The sequence below is a fragment of the Cenococcum geophilum genome, assembly GCF_001692895.1.
Source record: "Cenococcum geophilum 1.58 unplaced genomic scaffold K441scaffold_32, whole genome shotgun sequence".
Classification (NCBI taxonomy): domain Eukaryota; kingdom Fungi; phylum Ascomycota; class Dothideomycetes; order Gloniales; family Gloniaceae; genus Cenococcum; species Cenococcum geophilum.
The window spans coordinates 701,633-723,453 of NW_027137590.1; the positions used below are offsets into that span (position 1 = coordinate 701,633).

General features: G+C 38.9%; 1 protein-coding gene across 1 annotated transcript; it reads right to left on the minus strand.

The window, feature by feature from the left end:
• Window positions 1–17,908: 17,908 nt before the first annotated feature.
• Window positions 17,909–18,491, minus strand: K441DRAFT_663061 (uncharacterized protein; the record flags this gene model as incomplete). Its single annotated transcript, XM_067649141.1, has 2 exons — window positions 17,909–18,160; window positions 18,333–18,491. A coding segment is annotated over one exon (252 nt), but the record flags the coding sequence as incomplete, so codon positions are not given.
• Between the last annotated feature and the right edge of the window lie 3,330 nt (window positions 18,492–21,821).

Here is a 21,821-nt window from a genome sequence, read left to right on the forward strand (position 1 = left end):
ATTTAGCTTATAGTAGTCAATACAGAAGCGCAGTCCTCTATTTAGCTTTTTAACAAAGAGAATAGGTAAGTTAAAAGGGGCTTAGCTAGGCTCAATAAAGCCCTTATTTAGATTATTAATAAGGTACTACTTTATAGCCTATAATTTGGCAATAGACTATAGGTAGAGAGGGCTAGAGCTAAGGGTACTTCCCTTATCTTACTTAATCTTAATCTTATAGTTGTATAGTTAGTAGGGTAGAAGTATATTAGACACTACCTTAAAGAATACGTCCTTAAATTTCCGGTATTAATTAGGCAGTTTTTATTCCACTAGTTCTTTATCTATAAGCCCACTTTCCTATCTACTAAGCTCACTTTCCTTTTCCTTAATTATTTGGTTAATTTCGTATAGGCTAGTTATAAAGGCAACGGTATTAGGCTAAACTAGGTTCCGATAGAATCCTATAGCACTAATACAGCAGATATTAACTAGTAGGAGGTCCGTAGGTGTTACGGGACGGGGCAGTGGCTACAAGACGTATATATTCAAGGAGTCTACAAGACGTTACGCGATCGATCGTAAGGGTCGAGGGCATAAGGAGGTGATATACCTACGCGTAGCTGACATAAGCTGTACGTAAGGTGTACGTGAGAGCACGGGGCTCTCCTATGGAGGCCCCTGCGGTAGGGTTCCGTAACACTACCCCCCCTCCTATAGAGGCGGAGCTCCGGCGACGCTGTGGTTACTATATATATATAGAAGGGACACTTAAGGTATAGAAAAGAAGAAAGGGGGGTATTACTAAAGGCTTAAAATAACGTTATATAATAAGGCTTGGCATCTAAGAATCCAACCAATTAGACAACTTTAACTACCGGTTAAAGTTCCTAGACATCTCAACGATATTCCGGTCACGTAATCGCACTTTACTGTAATCTAACGGCAATCTAACGGCAATTTGCCCCTATATGGTAATATATAACGGTTTAACTCTATAAGGGCTCCTATAGAGGATTAGGTATAAAATCTCTGCTTAGGCCTAGTTTCTATAGGTTCGCGTAGTAAAAGTCGCTAATTAGATCCTTTATATTTTTGAAGTCTTCCTATAATTGCCATTCTGGCTAATCTATATCGAATCCTATATATATAGCTCTGTAGTAGAGCCGTCGTCCTCTGCCTTTGCTAAAGTATTTAGAGTTAATAATTCGTTTAACGGTCCACTCCTTGTAGTTCTTATCTTCGTTCTCGTCTCGGATTAGTACTAGTAGGGGTTTAGGCTGTATCTGCCCTAATAAGGGGTTAGGCTAGTAAAGGTATAGTAGCTATAGGTAAAATATAGGCTATATCCCGCGGGTAGCTAAGGTAGACGGGAGCTCTAGCTTATATACGGCTCCCCTATTAATAACTTATTTAATTAGGTAGGGGCCAAGGTTCTTATAATTGAGTGACTTTATAGGCCTCTACGTAGAGATATTACGTATATCTAGCTATACCCAGTCGCCAACACATATCTCTGGTAGTAGCGTTCTATAACAGTTAGCAAAGTAAGCCTACTTTACTTAAGCCTAGGCCATTTCTCCCTTGTAGTAGTCAAGTAGATTTTTCATACGGTCTGTATATTGGTCGGCAAGTAGCATCTTAAGGCGTTTTCTATATAGCAGTTTCTTATTAATAGGTTCTGGTGGTTCTATGCCAGATTAGGGGTAATATCCCTTATTTGCGAAGAACGGGGTAAGTCCTATAGTAGTTAAGACATAATTATTCGCTATAAATTTACCTAGTAAGAGGTAATCCACCCAGTCATCTTAATTATAGGCGACTACCTATTATAGGTACGCTTTTATACTAGCATTAGCGTTTTCCAGTTACCTAGTAGTTTTATAATAGAAGGATATAGATATCTTAACAGAGATGCCAAGGCGTTAGCAGATTCGTCTCTATACATCAGAGCCAAACTATATACCTTAGTCGGATATAATCAAGTTAGGTAACCTATATAATCGGTAGATTTCGCGAAAAAAGGCGTTAGTAACGTCATTAACGGCTACGCCTTTAGTTAGAACGTAATGGCGCTCTTTTATAAGTCGGCATATTATCATAAGGATATTCTTATAGGTACGGCCATGTCGCTTATAGGGTAGTAGGTTAACAACGAAATCTATGGCGATATCTGCCCATTATTATATAGGTACTGGTAAAGGGTACAGTAGTCCTTAGTACTTTATATTAAAGGCCTTAGCGCGCTTATAACTATAGCAGGCGCCTATAAAGCATTCAACTAAGTCTATTATTTTAGGCCAGAAGTAGTATCGGCTAAGAAGCTTATAGGTTCCTCCTTTACCTAAGTAGCCGCTTAATCGGAGGTCATAGGCCATTTAAATTAGTTGCCGTTATAGATTTTCTAAGTTAGGGACAAATAGACGGCCTCTATAATAGAGCCTATTCTCTTTTATTTTTAAGGCTACTATATTAATCTAGCCTAAGCTTTAGAGTTTAGTCGGTAGCGTATAAGCGCTAGCGGTCTTTACGGCAATAAGTTAATACAGTAATAGGTTAACAGAGGTATTATATACCGTGGTAATAAGCTTATTAATTTTAGGAGGTAATTCTAGTTCTATAGTATAGAGCTAAAGTATAGTTAGCTCTATTGTAGGTAGTATACCTAGGGCCAAATTCCGTGCTTTTAGGATCGTTTATTATTAGAACTAGTTATAAGGGTTATTTTTAGACTAAGGAAGGTCTTATAAGCGGCGTGTTAGGCTATTAGGCTTAGTACCTTATACTCCTAGCCTATATATAATTTTAAAGTTAAAACTAGAGAGAAACTCGTTCCAGTATACTTAGTATTAGTTTAGCTATTTTATAGTCATAAAGTACTCAAGGTTATAATAATCCGTAAGGACTTCAGTTGGCTAGTTAGGTTCTGCTAAGGAGAGTTCTAGTTAGAATTCCTTAAACGCTTATACAATCGCAAGAAGTTCCTTATTATAGATCTTGTAGTTATATTCTTATAGTATAAGCTTAGATAAATAGAATGCAACTAGGTAGAGAAGACCGTTATTACCCATCTAAAAAAGGACGCCTGCGTTAACGTGGTCTAAGGAGTTAGTCTTAAGATAAAGTTATCATCCTGGTATAAAGTAAGCTAGGATAAGTGCTTTAGTAAAAGCATCTTTAAGGTCTTAGAACGCCTTCTCGCATTTAGGCGTTTAGATAAAACATAGATATATTTTTCTTCCTTTTACAAAAAGGCCCTTTATTCGTATCATTACTATAAGTGGTGCTATAACACCCAAGAAGTTATATATAAATTTTTAATAGAAGTTGGCAAAACTAAGAAAAGCTTATATATCTTTAATGCAGTTAGGGGTTTGCCATTTAGTAATTATACGTACCTTCTTGGGGTCCATACGGACACCCTTAGTAGTAATAATTAGTCTAAGGTATTTTACTTCTATAACTAAGAATTCGCACTTCTTTAAATTAATATAAAGTCCTACGTCCCTAAAGCGCTATAGGACCTTTTAAACGTGCTTGGTATGCTTAAAAGGGTTATTATTATAAATAAGTATATCGTCCAGGTACGCAGAGCAGAAGTCGTCAAGGTAGTCCCGTAAGGCGTTATTAATATAGCTTTAGAAGCTGCCTAGGCCGTTATATACGCCAAAGGGCATAACGGTATATTTAAATTGGCCAAAGCGTAATACAAATGCGGTTTTTTATTTATCACCTTCTCATATTCAAAGGCAGTTAAAGGCGGCAATAATATCAAGCTTAGTATAGATTTTGGCTTAGCTAAGCCGCTTAAAAGTCTCACGTATAAGCGGTACGGGGTATTAATTCTTAATTATAATAGCGTTAAGTCCTCTATAGTCAACGCAGAATTAAATACCTCCTCCTAGCTTCTTAGCAAGGAGGATAAAGGCAGCTGCTAGGGATATACTAAGGCGAATAAACCCTTTATCAAGGTGTTCGTTAATATACTTTTTAACAACTAGAAGTTCGTCTTTTAATATTAGGTAGGGTCTCTTATAGGGTAGCGTTTTTCCTTATTTAATATTAATGGTATAGTTATTAGGTCGATATAGGGGAAGTATATCTACGCTCTTTTATAAGCACACGTTAATAAAGTTATAGTACCTCTTAGAGAGGAGCTTACGGAGTTCCTTATTAGTAAGTCCTTTTTTAAGCTTTATAAACTTCTTAAAGTCTAAAGGTAAAAGTCCGTAGAGTTCTACGGGGGCATCGTTTTCTAGGAGGTCGACTATATCTATCCTATTACTATAGAGGATATAGTCCTATTCTTTATTAAGCTTATATAGTTATAATCAAAAGGCTATAGTAATAGTTTAGCCTTTCCTACATACTATACGGTAGAAGGCCGCGGCACTTACATAGTGGCAGTTAGTTATAGGTAGGGTAATAAGGGGTTCCTTAGGTTGGTATCCTAGGGAGTAAATAGAGGCGGCTAGGCCATATCCTAGGCAGGTCTCTTTACAGTATTTAGAGTTAAAGNTTACTTCTCTCTTTTTCCAGTTAATGGCGGGGTTATATTATTCGAGCCAGTTCATTCTAAGGATAATAGGGTAGTTAGTAAGTAGTATAATATAAGCCCAGAGTTCTTCCTAGTGCCTATTTATATCTAGGTAGAGTTATATCATATAGGTAATCTTCTATACGGTATAACTACCGTCGGCGAGTTATAGAGCGCAGGCTTTAGTAAGGGGTAAGGTAGGTAGGTTATAAGTACGCACGAATTAGATATTTACAAATTTATTAATAGCTCCGCAATCAATCATAGAACGGCTTTTATATTATTTTTTAGCAGTAGTTCCTATTACGGGTAAAACTATCTATTTCCGTCTATTTATTTTTACTAAGTTATCTATTAAGCAGGCCGATATATAGATCCCCTTATCGTTAAAGCGTCCTAACCTACAACTTAGGGCTAGGACTTAGCGTTTTCCGTTTCCGTATCTAACTCTACCGCTATTACTACGTCTTCGTCTTATACAGTAGTAGCATATAGCAACATATTTAGTATTCAAGGTACTAGGTTAGATATTAGGCGGTAGCTACTAAACCTAGCCATTAGGCAGTTTAGGCTATAGCTATAATAGCCTTCTTAATAATATCTATAGCAACGCTTTAGCTTCTAAAGTAGCTCGCGTTCTCCGTCTAGTAGCTTCTACGGGAAGATTAATATAGAAAGGTCAATATTAGGACCAGTAGTGTTACTTAGGGTAGTAGGCGTTAGTAGTTTAGTAGGTCCGGAGGGCTTCTATAAGGAGATCTTTAGATAGGGGTTTATAGTAGCGATCTAATTCAGTCGTCATTCAATCTTCCATATAGCTGCTACTATATCATAAACATTATTATAGTTATAGCTAGCGGCTGCGTAACTAAGGCGATAAATGACTTTTTTAAAGAGATCTTTCTAGTCTTCAGTATCGTCTCGGGCGAGGGCTCCGGTATATTCCTAGAATTTAACATAAAACTTATCAAATGATTTGGTAGGGCTCATCTTTAGGGCACATAGTTTAGCTTAATTGGTGGCCAGTAGGTTATAGTCACGGTATATTAAGTCAAGATCGTCAAGGACTTCTTAGTAGAACTGCTACTTTTAGGGGCCATTAGTCTCCCATTAGGCGAAGAGTCTATTAAATAGTATACCCTTTATTCGCCCAATAATATAGCCAATCTTAGTATCTTCCATAGGAAAAAGGCAGGCGCTCTAAGTTAGTTTCTTGCGGATTTACATCTTCTAGTAGCTGTATTCTTTACGGTCTCCCTAAAAAACTAGGGGATTAGGGTAACATACATTAGACCCTATAGTAGCAGCTTAGGTTCAGTCGTTATAGCTTTTATTATTACTTTAATAGGGGTTCCCGTTAGGTAAGGCTACTCGGCGCTAACCCTCCGTTAAGCGTTAAGTAGGTAAAGTTGCCAGGGGTATAAAAACTTAAGTGGCGTTATATGCAGTAGAGAGGTATCTAGTATTATTACAAATGTGCTCGTTAAGCTAAGATTATAGGTATTTAATTATGCCTTCTCTTTTAGTAACCGTAGCAATAAGTGCAATCTTAGCCTTCTTTAACTATTAGACGTCGCGTTCAGACACGCGGAGGTTATCTTTAGTTTCTTAACACGTGTTATTAGCGAGCGCCTTATAAGCTTATAGGTCTTAGATAATATCGCGATCTTAGGCAGTACGCATCTCAGCTTATATAAGCTTTAGGTAGTAGTTCTATAAAAGGCGGTAGTATTTATTAGGTTCTTATGCTACCATTTTTACAAATATCTCGGCGTCTCGTATTTCGATTTTAATAGGTAGTAGCCCTTCCGCTTACTTATCCATAGTTATATAGTTAATAAAAGATAAGATATTATCAGTGTCCATCTCCTTAGGGGTTAAGGCTAAAGCTAATAAATCAAATTCTCCTGGGATTGATTAGCGTCGTAGGTTAAGTATAGGTATTAGATTATTCTTTAGGTTTAATATAGTGGCTAGTAAGGAATATCGTCTTACTATTATAGATTCCTTAGAAGTATAAAGTGAGGTAACTCATAGGCACGCTACTTCTAGCAGCGCCTATAGTATTATAGAGACGTAGAATTAGTCATAGGCTAGGTATCAGTAGTAAAAAAGGCACAACGTAATGTCACGGGACGGGGCAGTAGCTATAAGACGTATGTATTCAAGGAGTCTACAAGACGTTACGCGATCAATCGTAAGGGTTAAGGGCATAAGGAGGTAATATACCTACGCGTAGCTGACATAAGCTGTACGCGAGGTGTACGCGAGAGCACGGGGCTCTCCTATGGAGGCCCCTACGGTGGGGTTCCGTAACAGTAGGTTTCTTTAGCGTCTGTTAGGCCGTAGTTTACAGTATAGGGTTTATAGTCTTCCTTAGCTTACGTTCTATTTTCCATAAGTTATCCTTCCTATTTATTAGTTTAGTATAGCGTCTAATATCCCTAGCTTTTCTTTATAGCTTTGTAGGGTTCTCTATAGGGGACTTAGCTAGGTCACTATTAACTTCCTAGGTCTTTAGTGCGGGTGGCGTAATATAGGTAGTTTAAGGGCGGCGTTGTCACGGCTTAAACAAATGCCTCTAAACCAAAGCTTAAACGAATACTGTATTACGAAGATACTAAGCTAAAGAGAAGGAAAAAGGGGTCGCTAGAACTAATGTAAACAAATATATAGGGTAAGCTGCTAAGGCGCTAGCTTTAGGCGGGCTAATTACAGGTCGGCAGAATATAGCAGAATTTGGCAGGTAACGTACAATAGCGCCATTACATCACCCCCCTCTTTAAAAGAAAGCCTGCCCTTAGGCTTAGTTAGAAAAAATAGGGTAGCACTAGGCTTATAAATATAGGATTATAAAAATATAAGATAAGGAGGTAAAGGGGATACAAGTCCATCCTAACTAAGTATAAAGGGCAATTATAGGCTAAGTAGAAGCACTAGGCCAGAAAAAGTAGCCGCTAAAAGTCTTAGCACGGATCTAACTAATTAGACAACTTTAACCGGTGGTTAAAGTTCCTAGATATCTAAAATTTTATAGTACTAGCAGAAAACGGCAGAATATAGCAGAATTTAGCAGATAGCTGTATTAGGGCTTTGGGGCGTTTTTATCCCTATATTCTTTTAGTAACTTATTATTTTTATTATACCAGCATTCTATCTATTTATCTAGGTACTTTAGGGGTCCAGGCGTATTAGGGTATTAGTTATAAAATTCTTTAAGCTTCTAGGGGCAGCCTATAAAGTTTTACGTAGAATACCAGGTTAAGTTAAAATTATAGCCCTTCTATTAAATACGGTATTTTAGCGCTCCCTATACTATCTTATAGGCCAGTATTTCGTTAACCTCCTATTTATTATTACCGTTTACTTAAACTAGTAGAGGAGGCTTATTCTTTTATCCAGGTAATAGGTTATTTATAGCTTTCCGTAACTTATCTAGTAAGAAAATAGGGTAAACCCTAATTAAGTCTGGGAGCTTTATCTTATATAAGTTACCTATCTTTTTAAAAACCTTATACGGTCCTACTATCTAGTAGTCCAGCTTATAGCTAGGTTATTTAGTCCTCTAATTCCTTATTATAACCTAGACTATATCGCTAGGGGTAAAATCGGGCTCTTAACAGTATTTATTCGCCTACTATTCTATTAACCTCTAAGCTTTTTCTAGGTTCTTACGGGCTACCATCTAGGCCTCCTCTAATCGTTTAGCGTACTATTAGGCCTTAGTATAAGATAGCTTCTCTTATATAGTCTGGGGTTCTTCTAGCCTTTTCCAGTTAAAGCTTATATAGGGTAAGTATCCTATTTTTAGCTAAATTGGGGCAAACCCTGTAGAGTCATAGGGTAAGGTTACTTGCGCGTAGTCTATTAAGGGTAGTAGTTTAGACTAGTTGTTCTAGAAATAGTTAATAAAGGGCCTAAGCCTCTAGTCCAGGTACTAATTTATAATCTCTATCTAACCGTCTATCTAGGGGTAATAAGCCGTAGAAAGCTTTAGCTTAATACCTAGAATCCGGGTAAACTTATTCTAAAAGGCTAATATAAACTATAGCCTATAATCGGATATAATAGTATCTAGTAGTCCGTAGATTTGGTAGACGTAATAGACATATAGCCAGGCTACCTCTTTAGCATTAATATTCTTATAATATAGAATTAAAAACGGGCGTTTACCAAAGTGGTTAACTATAACTATAACTATATTATATCTATTACGGTCCCTAGGTAGTTTATAAAAGTCTATAAAGATATACTGCTAAGGGCGCTCTAGTATTAGGAGTGGCTTAAGTAGTCCTAGGGTCTTATCCTATGGGATTATAGCTTTCTAGTAGTCTTCGCAGTTCCATATATATTAATTAATATCTATAACCATTCTCGGCTAGTAGTAGCGGTAGTTAATAATTTTACGGGTCTTATTCTTACCAGGGTATGCTATAAAGACTTAGCAATAAGCTTCGCGGATTAATTCGGTCCATAAATTATTAACATTAGGGACTATAAGCCGCTCCTAGTATAGGAGCAATCCTTCCTCTATCTTAAAATTAGGGTTTCCTTTTACGGCTTATTTATAGAGGGCCCTTAGGGCGTTAGCCGTGCGGTTTACAGTTAAGAGGCGGTTAATTAGCCCTATTAGCTTATCTAAGGACTCCTCTATTAGTACTAGCTCGTTTTACTAGGAGTCTAACTCCTTAAGAATCCGCGGGTTAAGCTATTCTGGATAAAGAAGGGCACGCGTCTAATATTAGGTCTTTAGCTTATCCTAGGGTCCTATATCTTATTCTCTTCGGGTTAGGATATTAGCCTTAGAGTTTTACTTACTAGAATAATATATAATCGTAAAGAAGAATTAAGAGAGTATTTTAGCCTACTAGGCTTATCACCCTATAAGCTGCTTTATAGTTATAAAGTACTTTAGGGCTTTATAATCTATATATATCTTAATCTAGGAGTTTATACCTTTAAGCTCTGCGCGCCATTAAAAGAGTAATTAAATAATAGCTAGCATTTCTTTATTGTGTACTTTATAGTTACACTTAGCCGGGTCTATTATCTTTAAAAAGAAAGCTATAGGGTACTATTTACCGTCTAGATATAACTGTAATAGGATTCCCGCTATAACCCTATTAGAGGCGTCTATTTCTAGTATTAATTTAAGGTCTAGGTTATAGTAATAAAGGATTAAGGAAGAGATAAGCCAATTCTTTACCTCTTTAAAGGCCTCTATATAGCTATTATTAAAAACAAAAGGCGTATCCTTCCTAGTTAGTTATATAAGAGGTTTTACCATAATTCCGTAGTTATAGATAAACTAGTAATAGAAATTACAAAAACTAAGGAAGAACTAAATTCCTTTTACTGTATAAGGGGGCTTCTAGTTATAGATTACCTCTACCTTCTTAGGGTTAACCTTAATTCCTTCTATAGTTACAATAAACCTAAAGTATTTTATACGTTTTACCCTAAACTCGCATTTATTAATATTAACTTATAAGCCCGTATTCCGTAACCTCTCCAAAACCTTCTTAATATAAACTTAATACTTAAGTTTATCGTCTAAGTATATAAGAATATCGTCTAGGTATACTATGTAGAATTTATTAAAGTAATTAAAAAGAACGTTATTTATATACCTTTAGTACGTAGCCAGTCCGTTTATTAGTCTAAAAGGAAGAACTTTATATTTATAGGAACTATAGCAAGTACGGAACGTTATTAAATCTTCGGATATAGGGTTTATCCTAATTTAGTAGAAAGCTTAACGGATATTAAGTTTAGTAAAGATCTTTACCTAGCTTAAATATGCAAGGGTTTTGTTAATTAAAGGAATAGAATACCGGTCCTTTTAAGTAATAGCATTTAGCTTCTAATAGTCAATACAAAAATAAAGGCCTCTATTAGGCTTTTTTACGAATAGGATAGGGGAAGTAAAAGGGGCTTAACTTAGCTTAATAAACCCTTTATCTAGGTTGTCAATTAAGTACTACTTTATTACTTTTAGCTTATCCATTAATTAATAGTAGAGGGGGCTATAGCTTAGCAAGTTATTGGCCTCTAATTAAATCTTATAATTATATGTCTGGTAGGGGGGTAACTTATCTAAAGCCGCCTTTAAGAATACATTTTTATAGCCTATATAAATGGTAGAAAGAAGGCGTTTAACTAGTTCCTTATCGGTTTCCTTATCTAGCCTTTCCTCTCTATTATTAATAATTTAGTTAATCTTATATAGGCTTATTATAAAGACCTTATTATCCTTCTAGTATATATTAAAGTAGAATACTATAGCGCTAATTACGGCGATATCTATAATAGGGGGATTAACTAATAATAGGGGCGTATATAACTTTAGGGACTTCTAGGGTACTAGCGTTATTATTACTCTTTTTAGCTCCTATTACATCTTTTAGAGGTTATCCCTTATATCCTATTAATACGTTCTTTTCTATAACGGTTAAATCTATACAATTTAGACGTTATCTATATTATTATCTATCCCGCTTCTATACGTAGAGTCCTCTTTAAATATAGCGCTTTAGAAGAGTATCTTTATTAATATAGAGTTTTTTCTAGCTTTATAGCGGGCGTCCTCTTAGGCAAAGGCTAGGTCACGGGCCCAGACATCCTACTAGTAGGTAGGGTTACCCCTTATAGCTAGTGTCTTACGGTTAGTTTAGATCTCCCTAATAAAGGAGGGTAACCTTAGTCTATCCTCCGGCTAGACGAACCGTCTTTTTTATATATTTAACTAAATATTAAAATAGGACATCTATTTTTATCTAAGGATTATATTATAGGACCCTAGGTCTAGGATGCAAAAGGGGATACCGTATTAGCGTTATTTGTTAAAAGCGATATATAACTTTAAAACGTAGGTAACAGGCCGACTGGCTTAGCCGTTATAGCCCTTTACCTAGATAGGCTTCTCTAGTTAAATAGCTTCTATATTTAGAAACTTGGCAACATTATTTATATAGGCAGTATTTATGTCACGGAACCCCACCGCAGGGGCCTCCATAGGAGAGCCCCGTGCTCTCACGTACACCTCGCGTACAGCTTATGTCAGCTACGCGTAGGTATATCACCTCCTTACGCCCTCGACCCTTACGATCGATCGCGCAACGTCTTGTAGACTCCTCGAATACATACGTCTTGTAGCCACTGCCCCGTCCCGTGACAATTTATAAAGGCGAAGCCATTTGCTCTAGTGTTAATAAGGGCGGTTATATTAACTCTATATCCATTTTAAGATACTATATATAGAACCGTGAAATACTTTCTACCTATTAACTAACTAAGATTAATCTCTTTAAGATCAATAGGGTACCTTAGGGGGAAGTCTTTTCCTAGGGTTCTTCTTTTCCCAACTTATTAGACATTTCTCCTTCCTCTATCTCCTTAATATCGCCTATATCCTTTAGCTCTAGGCAGGATAAGGTAAAGTAACCTTACTTATCACAGTTAAAGTATATAGCCGAGGTAGGGTTAATTGGAGTATTACGGCAAATACTAGTTAATAGCGTAGTATATAGCTAGTCGGGTAAGGCTTGCCGGTACGTAGTTGTAACCGCCTTTAGTATAAGAGCAGTTATAACTTATCTTTCTACTCTAGCTCCTATAGGTATAGCTAGCGAGTTCCAATTATTACGGAGTTACTTCTGCTAATTAGGGCGGGCGTTAATCCGCTTTAGTTCTGAGTTTAATAATAGGTAATAAGCTATAAGTCTTTTATAGGTTAGTAGGTTATCTAAGGTTATAGCGATCTTTTCTTATAGCCGGATTATTAGCTTATTATATAGGTCTAATTGGTAGTTCTTAAGGGGAACCTAGCCTTCTCCTATAAGGTGTAGGAATTAAGTCTAGAATTTAGTAAAGGGTTAGTTTGGTTTTATTATTAGGTAATTATAGTTATAACAGGCATCCCGTACTTTGTTCGGGTTAACGTAAATAGCCGCTAGGTGCCGTATTATCTTATTAATAGATATAAATTGGATAGGGGAGTCGTCCTTAAACTTGGCTTAAAGGTGCCGTTAGGCGTCCCTAGTAGTTTAACCAAAGAGGTAAAGTATTTTAGCTTCTTTAGAAAGGAAATAGTTATAGTTAATATAGAGCTTTCCTTGTACTTAAATCCTCCAATTCTTAAAGGTAGGGTTTATCCCGTTAAATAGTAGTAGGGGGTTAGGAAGCTTAACGGACTTTAATTACTTTATTATTATATCCGTACTCCCTAGTATATTATATTTAGTAGAGTGAATAGGTTAGCTAGGGCTTTAAGAAGGGGAAGCCGGGCTATTTTGTAGGGCTGTAAGGCTTTCTAGGATCTCTTATAGGGTCTCTTATATATTTCTTACTTTAAGACAATCGGCTTCCTAGCTAGCTATAAGGGCGCGAATTTGCTCGCGTATGTCTACGACATTATTATTATCTTTAATTTCTAATCCTAATTAGATCTTAGGTTCCTCTTAAGTAGAGGTAACTCTCTTAAATAAGCTTACTTTAGGTGCCATTATTAGCTTCCTAAGGTTCGTTAGTATTATACGCTTTAGTTTTAATTCCAGGGGTATAGGTCTAGTCCTATCTGGCTTATAAGGTAGGATATTATCTAGGCCTTCCCAGGCAATATAGAGTTGTTTTAGTGTTTAAGTATAGCATGTTAATACATTATTGCAGACGAAGTTTCTTTAGGGTGGGATATTATTAAGGCCTTCCCAGGTAAGGTAGGGAGAGCTTAGTATAATATCACGGCTTAAACAAATGCCTCTAAACCGAAGCTTAAACGAATGCTATATTACAAAGATACTAAGCTAAAGAGAAGGAAAAAGGGGTTGCTAGGACCAATGTAAACAAATATATAGGGTAAGCCGCCAAGGCGCTAGCTTTAGGCGGGCTAATCGCAGGTCGGCAGAATATGGCAGAATTTGGCAGGTAATGTGCGATAGCGCCGTTATAGGCGTAGTATACGGATCCGTTACGGGTTAAGCTATATATCCTTCTTAAAGGCCTAGTCTCTACACATAGTATTAGCCTAATAAATAGTATTAATCTAGGGCCGTATAAGGTTTTCTATTATAATGCTAATTTCTTTTATAAAGAAAGGGGTTAAGGGTAGAATTTTGGGCTAGATAAGCCGTCTACTCCGTACTTTAAGCTATAAGCCTAAATAGGCTAGCTATTTTCTTCCTAAGATTATATTATAGCTTCCTAAGTCCGTAATAAGAAAGGGGATGTTATACTGCCTTTATTTATTAACGCGGAGGTAAATCCACAAGATAGTCTTAATAGGTGGCCCTATCCGTCCGTTATACCCATAAATAGGAATTAGTTTAGGCAGTTCTTCTATAGGTGTATTAAGAAAGTCAGCCAGCTTTATAGCATATTAGGTGTTAATTAGGGTAAAGGTATTTACTCTAGAGTTAGCTAAGGCAAAAGTTAAAACTTAATATCTATTGCGGAATAAAGTATAAGGGATAGTATAGCTTTTTTTACTAACTAGCTAACCTAGATTAATATATAATATATTAATCCCTTTTAACCCTAGAGAGGAGTCTTTCTCTAAAGTTCCTCTTTTTCCAACTCTATACTATCCTCCTGGATTAACAGAACCTTATCTACTTTTACCTTTATTAGGCAGTTTCTTATAGGGTGGCCTTTTTAACCGCATAAGAAGCAAGCCCCTTAATCGCTAAGGGCCTATATATAGGGGTCGCTATAGGTAGGCTAAGTAAGCGCTTAGCCCGCGGTAGGGCTAGCTATACAGCTAGTTGCTAGATTGGCGGCCGGTATAGTAGGCGTTACGGGTTATACTAGGGTATTATAGGCTGTTCTTATATTACTTATAGCTTAATTTAAGGGATTCCTAGCCTTTATCTAGTTAGCTTATGCCTTAATTTAATAGAGGCCTTAGTTAATAGCTAGGTAATAATCCATAAGTTCTTTTAACGTCTATATAGTAGTAAAAGCTAGTAGTACGGCCCGCTATAGGTCTAGGGTAAGCTTATTAAAGAGGTCTAGTAATAGGTCTTTTTAGGAAATCTAGGCTTATCTAGCTAGGTATAAGAAGCGGGTCTAAAAGGCCAAAAAGGTCTCCGTTATTTTTATATTTAGACTTTTATAGCTAAGGCGGGCGTTCTATACCCTAAAAGGGTCCTTATAAATAAAGGATAGGTAGTTAGTTATTTCTTCCTTAGAGAGGAAGGGTTCTGCTAAGTCCTAGGCGTATTACAGACGTAGGTGCGTCTATACGTCTCCGCCGGTACGGCTAAAGACGTAGGCCATTTTAGCTTAAGTAGTAGGGAAGTAGTCCGCATTAACTTTAAGCTTATCCTATAATTAAAGCTTCTAATTGTTAAATATAGGGTTAGTCCCATTTATAAGCAACGGGGGGTCTACGACCTTCGCGGACCACGACGATGCTAATGCGGTATATTAGGCTAGGGCCTTAAGGACCATAGCAAGTCTATTTAATGGGTCAACGCTAGATATAGGGGTGTCTCTAGTTTCGAGCAGTTCTCGCAGCCGTTTAATTTTAGCATTAGCTACAGCAAGCTCCGCCTAAGGGGTTAAAACGTTAATTATTTCTTCGTCTAAGGCGTTTGCAGGTCCTATAGCTGCTTTACCTGCTACTGTATTTTATGGCATAGTAGTAGGGGTATTAGGTAATTCCGGGTAAATTTCTTTAGGGGTTCTGGTCTGTGTATATCTTATAGGTCCTTTCCTTAGGGTTCTATCCTTTTCCTTTTAGTTCTGTTCTTATAGTTCTAGTAATATCCTTAGGGTCCTATTCTATATCCTTGTCCTATTTATAGTCCTATAGATATTTTTTAAGTTCCTTTTTAGGAAGAAAGGGTGGTTAGAGCTTTAGATAATGTTAGCGACTTAGTTAATTGAGATATAAGCACAGTACGGGGGTCGCGTAAGCCTGTATAATTGGATTGTCTATAAACGAGAATCTAAAGCTAGAGAAAGGAAAGGAGAAGAAAAGCAGCGCCGGTCGAAGTAGGGTTCTTTTATATGGTCCTTTAGTCACGTGACCGCAAAGTTCTACCAAGTTCTACCACCAAGTTCTGCCGTTTTTTGTTACGGCACTGACCTGACACGTTGTTATGACTTAGTATTGTTATGACACGAGCATAGACCTGACCCCTAAGCGACGTGTATATATACCACCTCACCTCCTACATAGATCCTCACACGACATCGTTTGTTAATCATATACAGTTACCTCGTACATCGTACCTTGACAGTCCGCACGTACTGTGACATTTTCTGCCAGTGCCGTAACAGGTACTCTATGTTAATTAGCCACCCTGGGCCTAATTAATACTTAAGCCTCTTCTATACCTAGTAGTAGCGAATAGCAGCCGTTCTAGGCAGCTGGCTATATATAAGCCTACGTTAATTAGACGGTCCTATAGGATATTACATTTTAGCAAGCTATAAGTACTTATACTCGCGCGTTGCTAATATTTAACCATTTTTATATATAGGAATGTCTGGTAAGCTTATATATATTACTAAGCAGCTAAATAAAGTCTACCTTTAAACGCTAAAGCCTTAATATTAAAGACCTCCTTATTGTTTTATAAAGCAAAATCTACTTTAGCTGCGATATCTAGACGTTAACGAACGGCATATTACTACTTAGCGTAGTAGCTTACTTAATTAATAAAGGTAGCAAGCTTTAATTAATCCTTATAGGACTCCCCTAGATATAAGGCTTATATACCGCTAAGAATATAGCAATAGCTTTAGCAGTAGTTATTTAGAAGTATTAATTTAAATATAAGCTTAGCTGCTTAATGGCTAATAACGCTACTAATAACGATAAGCTCTATAAGCACCTTTTTAAAAGCCTCTTTATACTAAAAAGGGAACGACTCCAATATATTGGCCATATTCTAAACCTTACCGTTAAGGCCCTAATATACAGTAAAGGCGTTAGCAAGCTTAAACGCTTATTAATTAGTATAAGCGACAAAGCTAAATTTAACCTTATATGGCAGAGAGTGTTACGGAAGTGGGCACGAGCTGGAATACAATGTACTAAACAGGGTAGTAATTGAAGAAGGCTACGTACGCGTAACTATGCGTGGTTAATACAAAGACATTTGGATGCAGAAACAGAATAGGTCAGGTACGGGTATAAATAGGGGTTGTAGGGGAACGTGCGTAGGTGTCTTGGGACAAACGTGAGCACGGGTTAAGAACGTCAAAACGCGCAAAGACGTGAGAACGTGTAAGTCCCGTAATAGTACCCCCCCCTTACTTCCGAGCTCCTGCGAGGCGTATCGTGTATACCAAAAAAAACCCAATACGGGAAAAAAAAATTTCGTCAGCCTTCTCCTCCCTTCTACGTCCTCCGTTGCACAGGCTCCTCCAGTTCAGTCCTTCCATATTTAATCGTTAGGCTACTGACTTATTAGGCCCAAAGCATAACCCAGCTTCTGTCGCCAGCTATACTCCTGTCCTCGCCGCTTAGAGACGCATTACTAAAGCTCGTATAGTCCCTTTCTCGCTTCTAGTAGCTCTACGGCCTCCCTTCCTATACTCCAGGTCCCCCTAAAAAATTACCCCAATTTTTGGTCCAAAATGGGCGTTTTAGGCAGTATTTATCGGCCTAAACGGCAGTATAGTACGGTGTTCGTGGTNNTGGNAAGGCATATTCTTAGCAGGTTCTTGTCGATGCGGTGCAGTATTCGTATCGTAGGCAGGTTCTTATCGGTAGCAGTACGGTGCTAGCGTCAGGTTCGGGTTCCGTAGGCATATCGGCACGGGATCTTATCAGATTCGGGTAGCAGTACGGTGCTAGCGACGTGTTCGGGTTCCGTAGGCGAATCGGCACGGAGCTTATCAGTTCATATGGTAGCAGTACGGTGCCAGCGACGGGGTCGTCTCGTAGGCATATCGGCACGAGGCTTGTCGGTTCGGGTAGGTAGCAGTACGATGCCAGCGACGGGCGGCTTAAGACAGTCTGGGTATCGGATGCGAATAGCTTCGGCGGCGGCAGTACGATGCTAGCGACAGGTTCGGGCGGCTTAAGGATAATTCGGGTATCAGATACAGAGAGCTTCGGCGGCAGGTTCTCGGACGGTAGCAAGTAGCGGTGCCAGCGCACGGTCGTCTCGTAGGCGTATCGGCACGAGGCTTATCGGTTCGGGTAGGTAGCAGTACGATGCCAGCGACGTGTTCGGGCAGCAGTACGATGCAAGCGACGGGTTCGGGGGTCTAGGGAGCAAGGCTCTACTAGTCGTGTTCGGGTAGCAGTACGATGCAAGCGACGGGTTCAGGGGTCTAGGGAGGCGAGGCTCTACCTAGTCGTGTTCGGCTCGTAGGCATATCGCGCGCAAGGCTTATCGGTTCATGGCGGCAGTACGATGCAAGCGACGGTTGGGGGTCCTAGGGAGCGAGGCTTCTACCTAGTCGTGTTCGCGCTCGTAGGCGTATCGCACGAGGCTTGTCAGGTTCAGGTAGCAGTACGATGCAAGCGACGTGTTCGGGGCAGCAGTACGATGCAAGCGACTCAGGGTCGTAGGCGTATCGGCACGACGGGTTATCGGGGTCGTTTCGCAGGCGTATCGGCCGCGAGGGTCTTGTCGGTACGTAGGGCAGTGGCGTGCAGGTCGGTAGGACAGTAGTAAAGTATACCAGCTTCCGTGTTCGTGTTCGTGTTGCTGTACGTAGCCAGTAGGATGCGAGCGATCAGGTCAAACCGAGGGGCCAGTAACGTGCCTGTTCGTAATAGCAGTAGGATGCAAGCCATCCGAGGTCGCAGGCGTATCGGGCGCGATGTCTTGTCGGCAGGTTGTGATTCCACAGGCGTATCGGCGTGGTGTCTTGTGGTACTAGTTCAGAACCCCAGCGGTCCTAGTCTACCCGCAGCCAGTAGCTCCTGTATCTACCCTCGTATTAGGCGTAGAAAGGCATGCTCCGCGACCAGTAGCCCACAGGCCGCGCCAGGTACGTTGAAAAGGGATCTAAATGTAGTGTCACGGAAGTGGGCACGAGCTGGAATACAATGTACTAAACAGGGTAGTAATTGAAGAAGGCTACGTACGCGTAACTATGCGTGGTTGATACAAAGACATTTGGATGCAGAAACAGAACAGGTCAGGTACGGGTATAAATAGGGGTTGTAGGGGAACGTGCGTAGGTGTCTCGGGACGAACGTGAGCACGGGTCAAGAACGTCAAAACGCGCAGAGACGTGAGAACGTGTGAGTCCCGTGACAGAGAGGCGCCGTTAGTAAGGTTTATAATATCATTAAATATATTATATAATCTACGGCTTACTATAAGGACTTTACTAAGAATTAAACCTAAGCCTATATAGAGGATAAGCTCTTTAATTAAGCTAAACTTATACTTATTAAAGATAGAGGCGTTTAATAGAACTCTACCTACTATATACTTTACCAGGCGCTACTTCTTATTACGGCTTATATAAATGCCTCTAAACCAAAGCTTGTAGAATGCTATATTATAAAGATACTAAGCTAAGGAGCAGAAGAAGGTCGAGAAAAGGATACGTCTATATATATAAGCCAAGTCTCTAAGCGAGCCCCTACTAGGTTGCATATAGACGTCGTATAGGGCGGTGCCCCAGCGCCGTTATATCACCCCCCTCTTCCAAAAAAGCCTGCCCTTAGGCTTTAGCCCCTCGTAGAGAAGAAAGAGAAAAGAAAAAAAATCTTATATCTGGCGCTTAATCGCGATACTAGTTAACATAGGACTTATAGCAGTCCTGCAGCTCCTGCTGCTGCGAGGTATATTACTATACCTAGTTAATATAGGGCAGGTAGCCGTCCTACAGCTCCTGCTGTAGCGAGGGGTCTATTGCTAAGAGCCCTCTGTTAGTTATTATTCCTTCTCCCTCCTCCTAGAACTCCAGTACCTCCTAGCTATACTCTCCCCCCTTTTATTATAGCGCGCCCTAAGCCATAAAAAAGCCCCCCTAGTCCCCCTCTTAGAAAAGTAGGCGTAAAGGTTTAATAAAAGTGGGAGGGTTAGGGAGTTACTCGCATGCATATTAGTACGAGTTCTTATCCGTTTAGTAGCAGTACAGTGCCAGCAACAGGTCGTTTAGGTAGTAGTATAATACTAGTAATAGGGTTATATTCTAGGGAGTAAAGCTCTACCTAGTTATATTTAGGTCGCAGGCGTATTAGCGTAATAGGTTGTTAGGGTATAGTTCCGCAAGTATATTAGCACGGTGTTTTATTAATAATGGTTCGCAGGCGTATTAGCGTGGTAACTTATTAGGATTATAGCAGTACGGTGCTAGTAATAGGCCGTATTTTAGGGAGTAAAGCTCTACCTTATATACAGGTGTTACCATAGGCGGAGTAGTAAAAGTCGGTTAGCTATAGGCAGAGTAGTAAGGGTTAGCTAGCTACTAATAAAGCAGTAAGGGTTAGTTAGCTGCAAGTAGAGTAGTAAGGGTCTATTATAATAGTAGGCATATTAGCGCTATTATTCGGTCGGGTTTATATTTAAATTATATTCGGGTAGCATTTAAATCGCATTTAGGTTGCAGGCGGATTATAGGCGTAACGGCATAATTAGTCTGTCGGTTAGACTATAGGCGTAGCAGCATAGTTGTTATTAGGTTGTAATAGCAGGTATATTGGCGCTATTGTTGTCTAGTTAGTTAGCTATAGGTAGAGTAGTAAGGTATTATCTAGTTAGGTAGTAGTACGGTATTAGCGTTAGGTAGTAATAGTAGGTTAAATATTTGGAGCTTAATCTATCAGTTAGCTAGTAGATTGCAGGTATATTAGCATAATTAGTCGGTTAGGTATGCATTTAAATTATATTTAGGTTGCATTTAAATCACATTTAGATTATAGGCGTATCGGCGTAATTATTTAATTAGTTGGCTATAGGTAGAGTAGTAAGGTGTTAGTTCTTATAGCAGTGTAGTGCCAGCGTTAGGTAGTAATAGTAGGTCGAGTATAAAGCTCGTCTATTAATAGGTTATAGTTCTACAGGCGTATTAGCGCGAAGCTTATTAATTTAAGTAGTAGTACGGTGCTAGCGGCGGGGTCGTATTCTAAGGGGTAAAGCTCTCTCTTATATATAGTTATTACTATAGGCGGGGTAGTAGAAGTCGGTTGTAGACTATAGGTAGAGCAGTTAAAGTCGGTAGTAGTGCTGTAGGTAGAGCAGTAATAGTCTATTATAGTACTGCAAGTAAGGTAGTAGAAGATAGTTCGCTATAGGCGGAGCAGCGAAGGTTAAATTAGTATTAGCTGCAGGTAGAGCAGCTAGAGTTAATCATAGTGCTGCGAGTAAGGCAGTAAGGTATTGGTTAGCTATAGGCGGAGTAGTAGGTATTAATAGTAATGCTATAGGCAGAGTAGTAGAAGGTTAATTAGGTTACTATAGGTAAAGCAGTAGGTGGTTTATCGTAATAGCAGTATGGTGCAAGCGTTAAGTAATAATAGTCGGTTAAATATTTGGAGCTCGGTCTATTAGCTAGTTAATAGATCATAGGCGTAGTAGTATAATTGTTGGTTAATGGATTACAGGCGTAACGGCGCAATTATTGTTATAGTAGTATACGATAGCAGTTATATCGGCACGATTATCTTATTTATAGATTACGGGCGTATTAGCGCGATCGTTCGGTCGTTAAACTATAGGCGTAGCGGCACAGTCGTTATTAGGTTGGTATAGGGCATGCAGCCGTCCTACTACTATAAGGGGTATATATCGCTAGGAGCCCTCTATGGTCGTCGTTCCTCTTAGAACTCTAGTACCTCCTTAGCTCTACTACCCCCTCCTTTAATATGGCGCGCCCCAAGCCATAGAAAAAAAAATTATAGCTCGTATATGTATTGGCACGAGCTCTTATTAGTTAGGTATGCATTTAAATCGCATTCGGGTTGTATTCGAATCGCATTTGGATTGCAGGCGTATCGGCACAATTATTATCCAGTTTATCTAAATTGATTTCGTTGTTAAAGCTTACACAGCTCAGTATTAACCTCGTTGTTGAAGTATACAAATGCTTAAGGTAAAGCTTGTATAACTTAGTATTAACCGTAGTTGTTCCTTAGTATACGTAGCCTAGTGTTAGTCAAAAAGGATTACCGTAGGCGGAGAAGAAGACGATTAAATTAGTAAGGGAGGTAGTCGATCGTTAACGAACTCATACGGTCGTTGTTAAAGTCGTAATAGCAGGCGTATCGGTGCTATCATGCGGTCGGTTTCTCGGGGTCTACCGTCAATCGGTAAGTAGTTTGAGACGTTGTTAATATTCGAAGGTATCGAAGAAAGGGTGCGCTTTGATATTTGAGAGTAGTTAACGA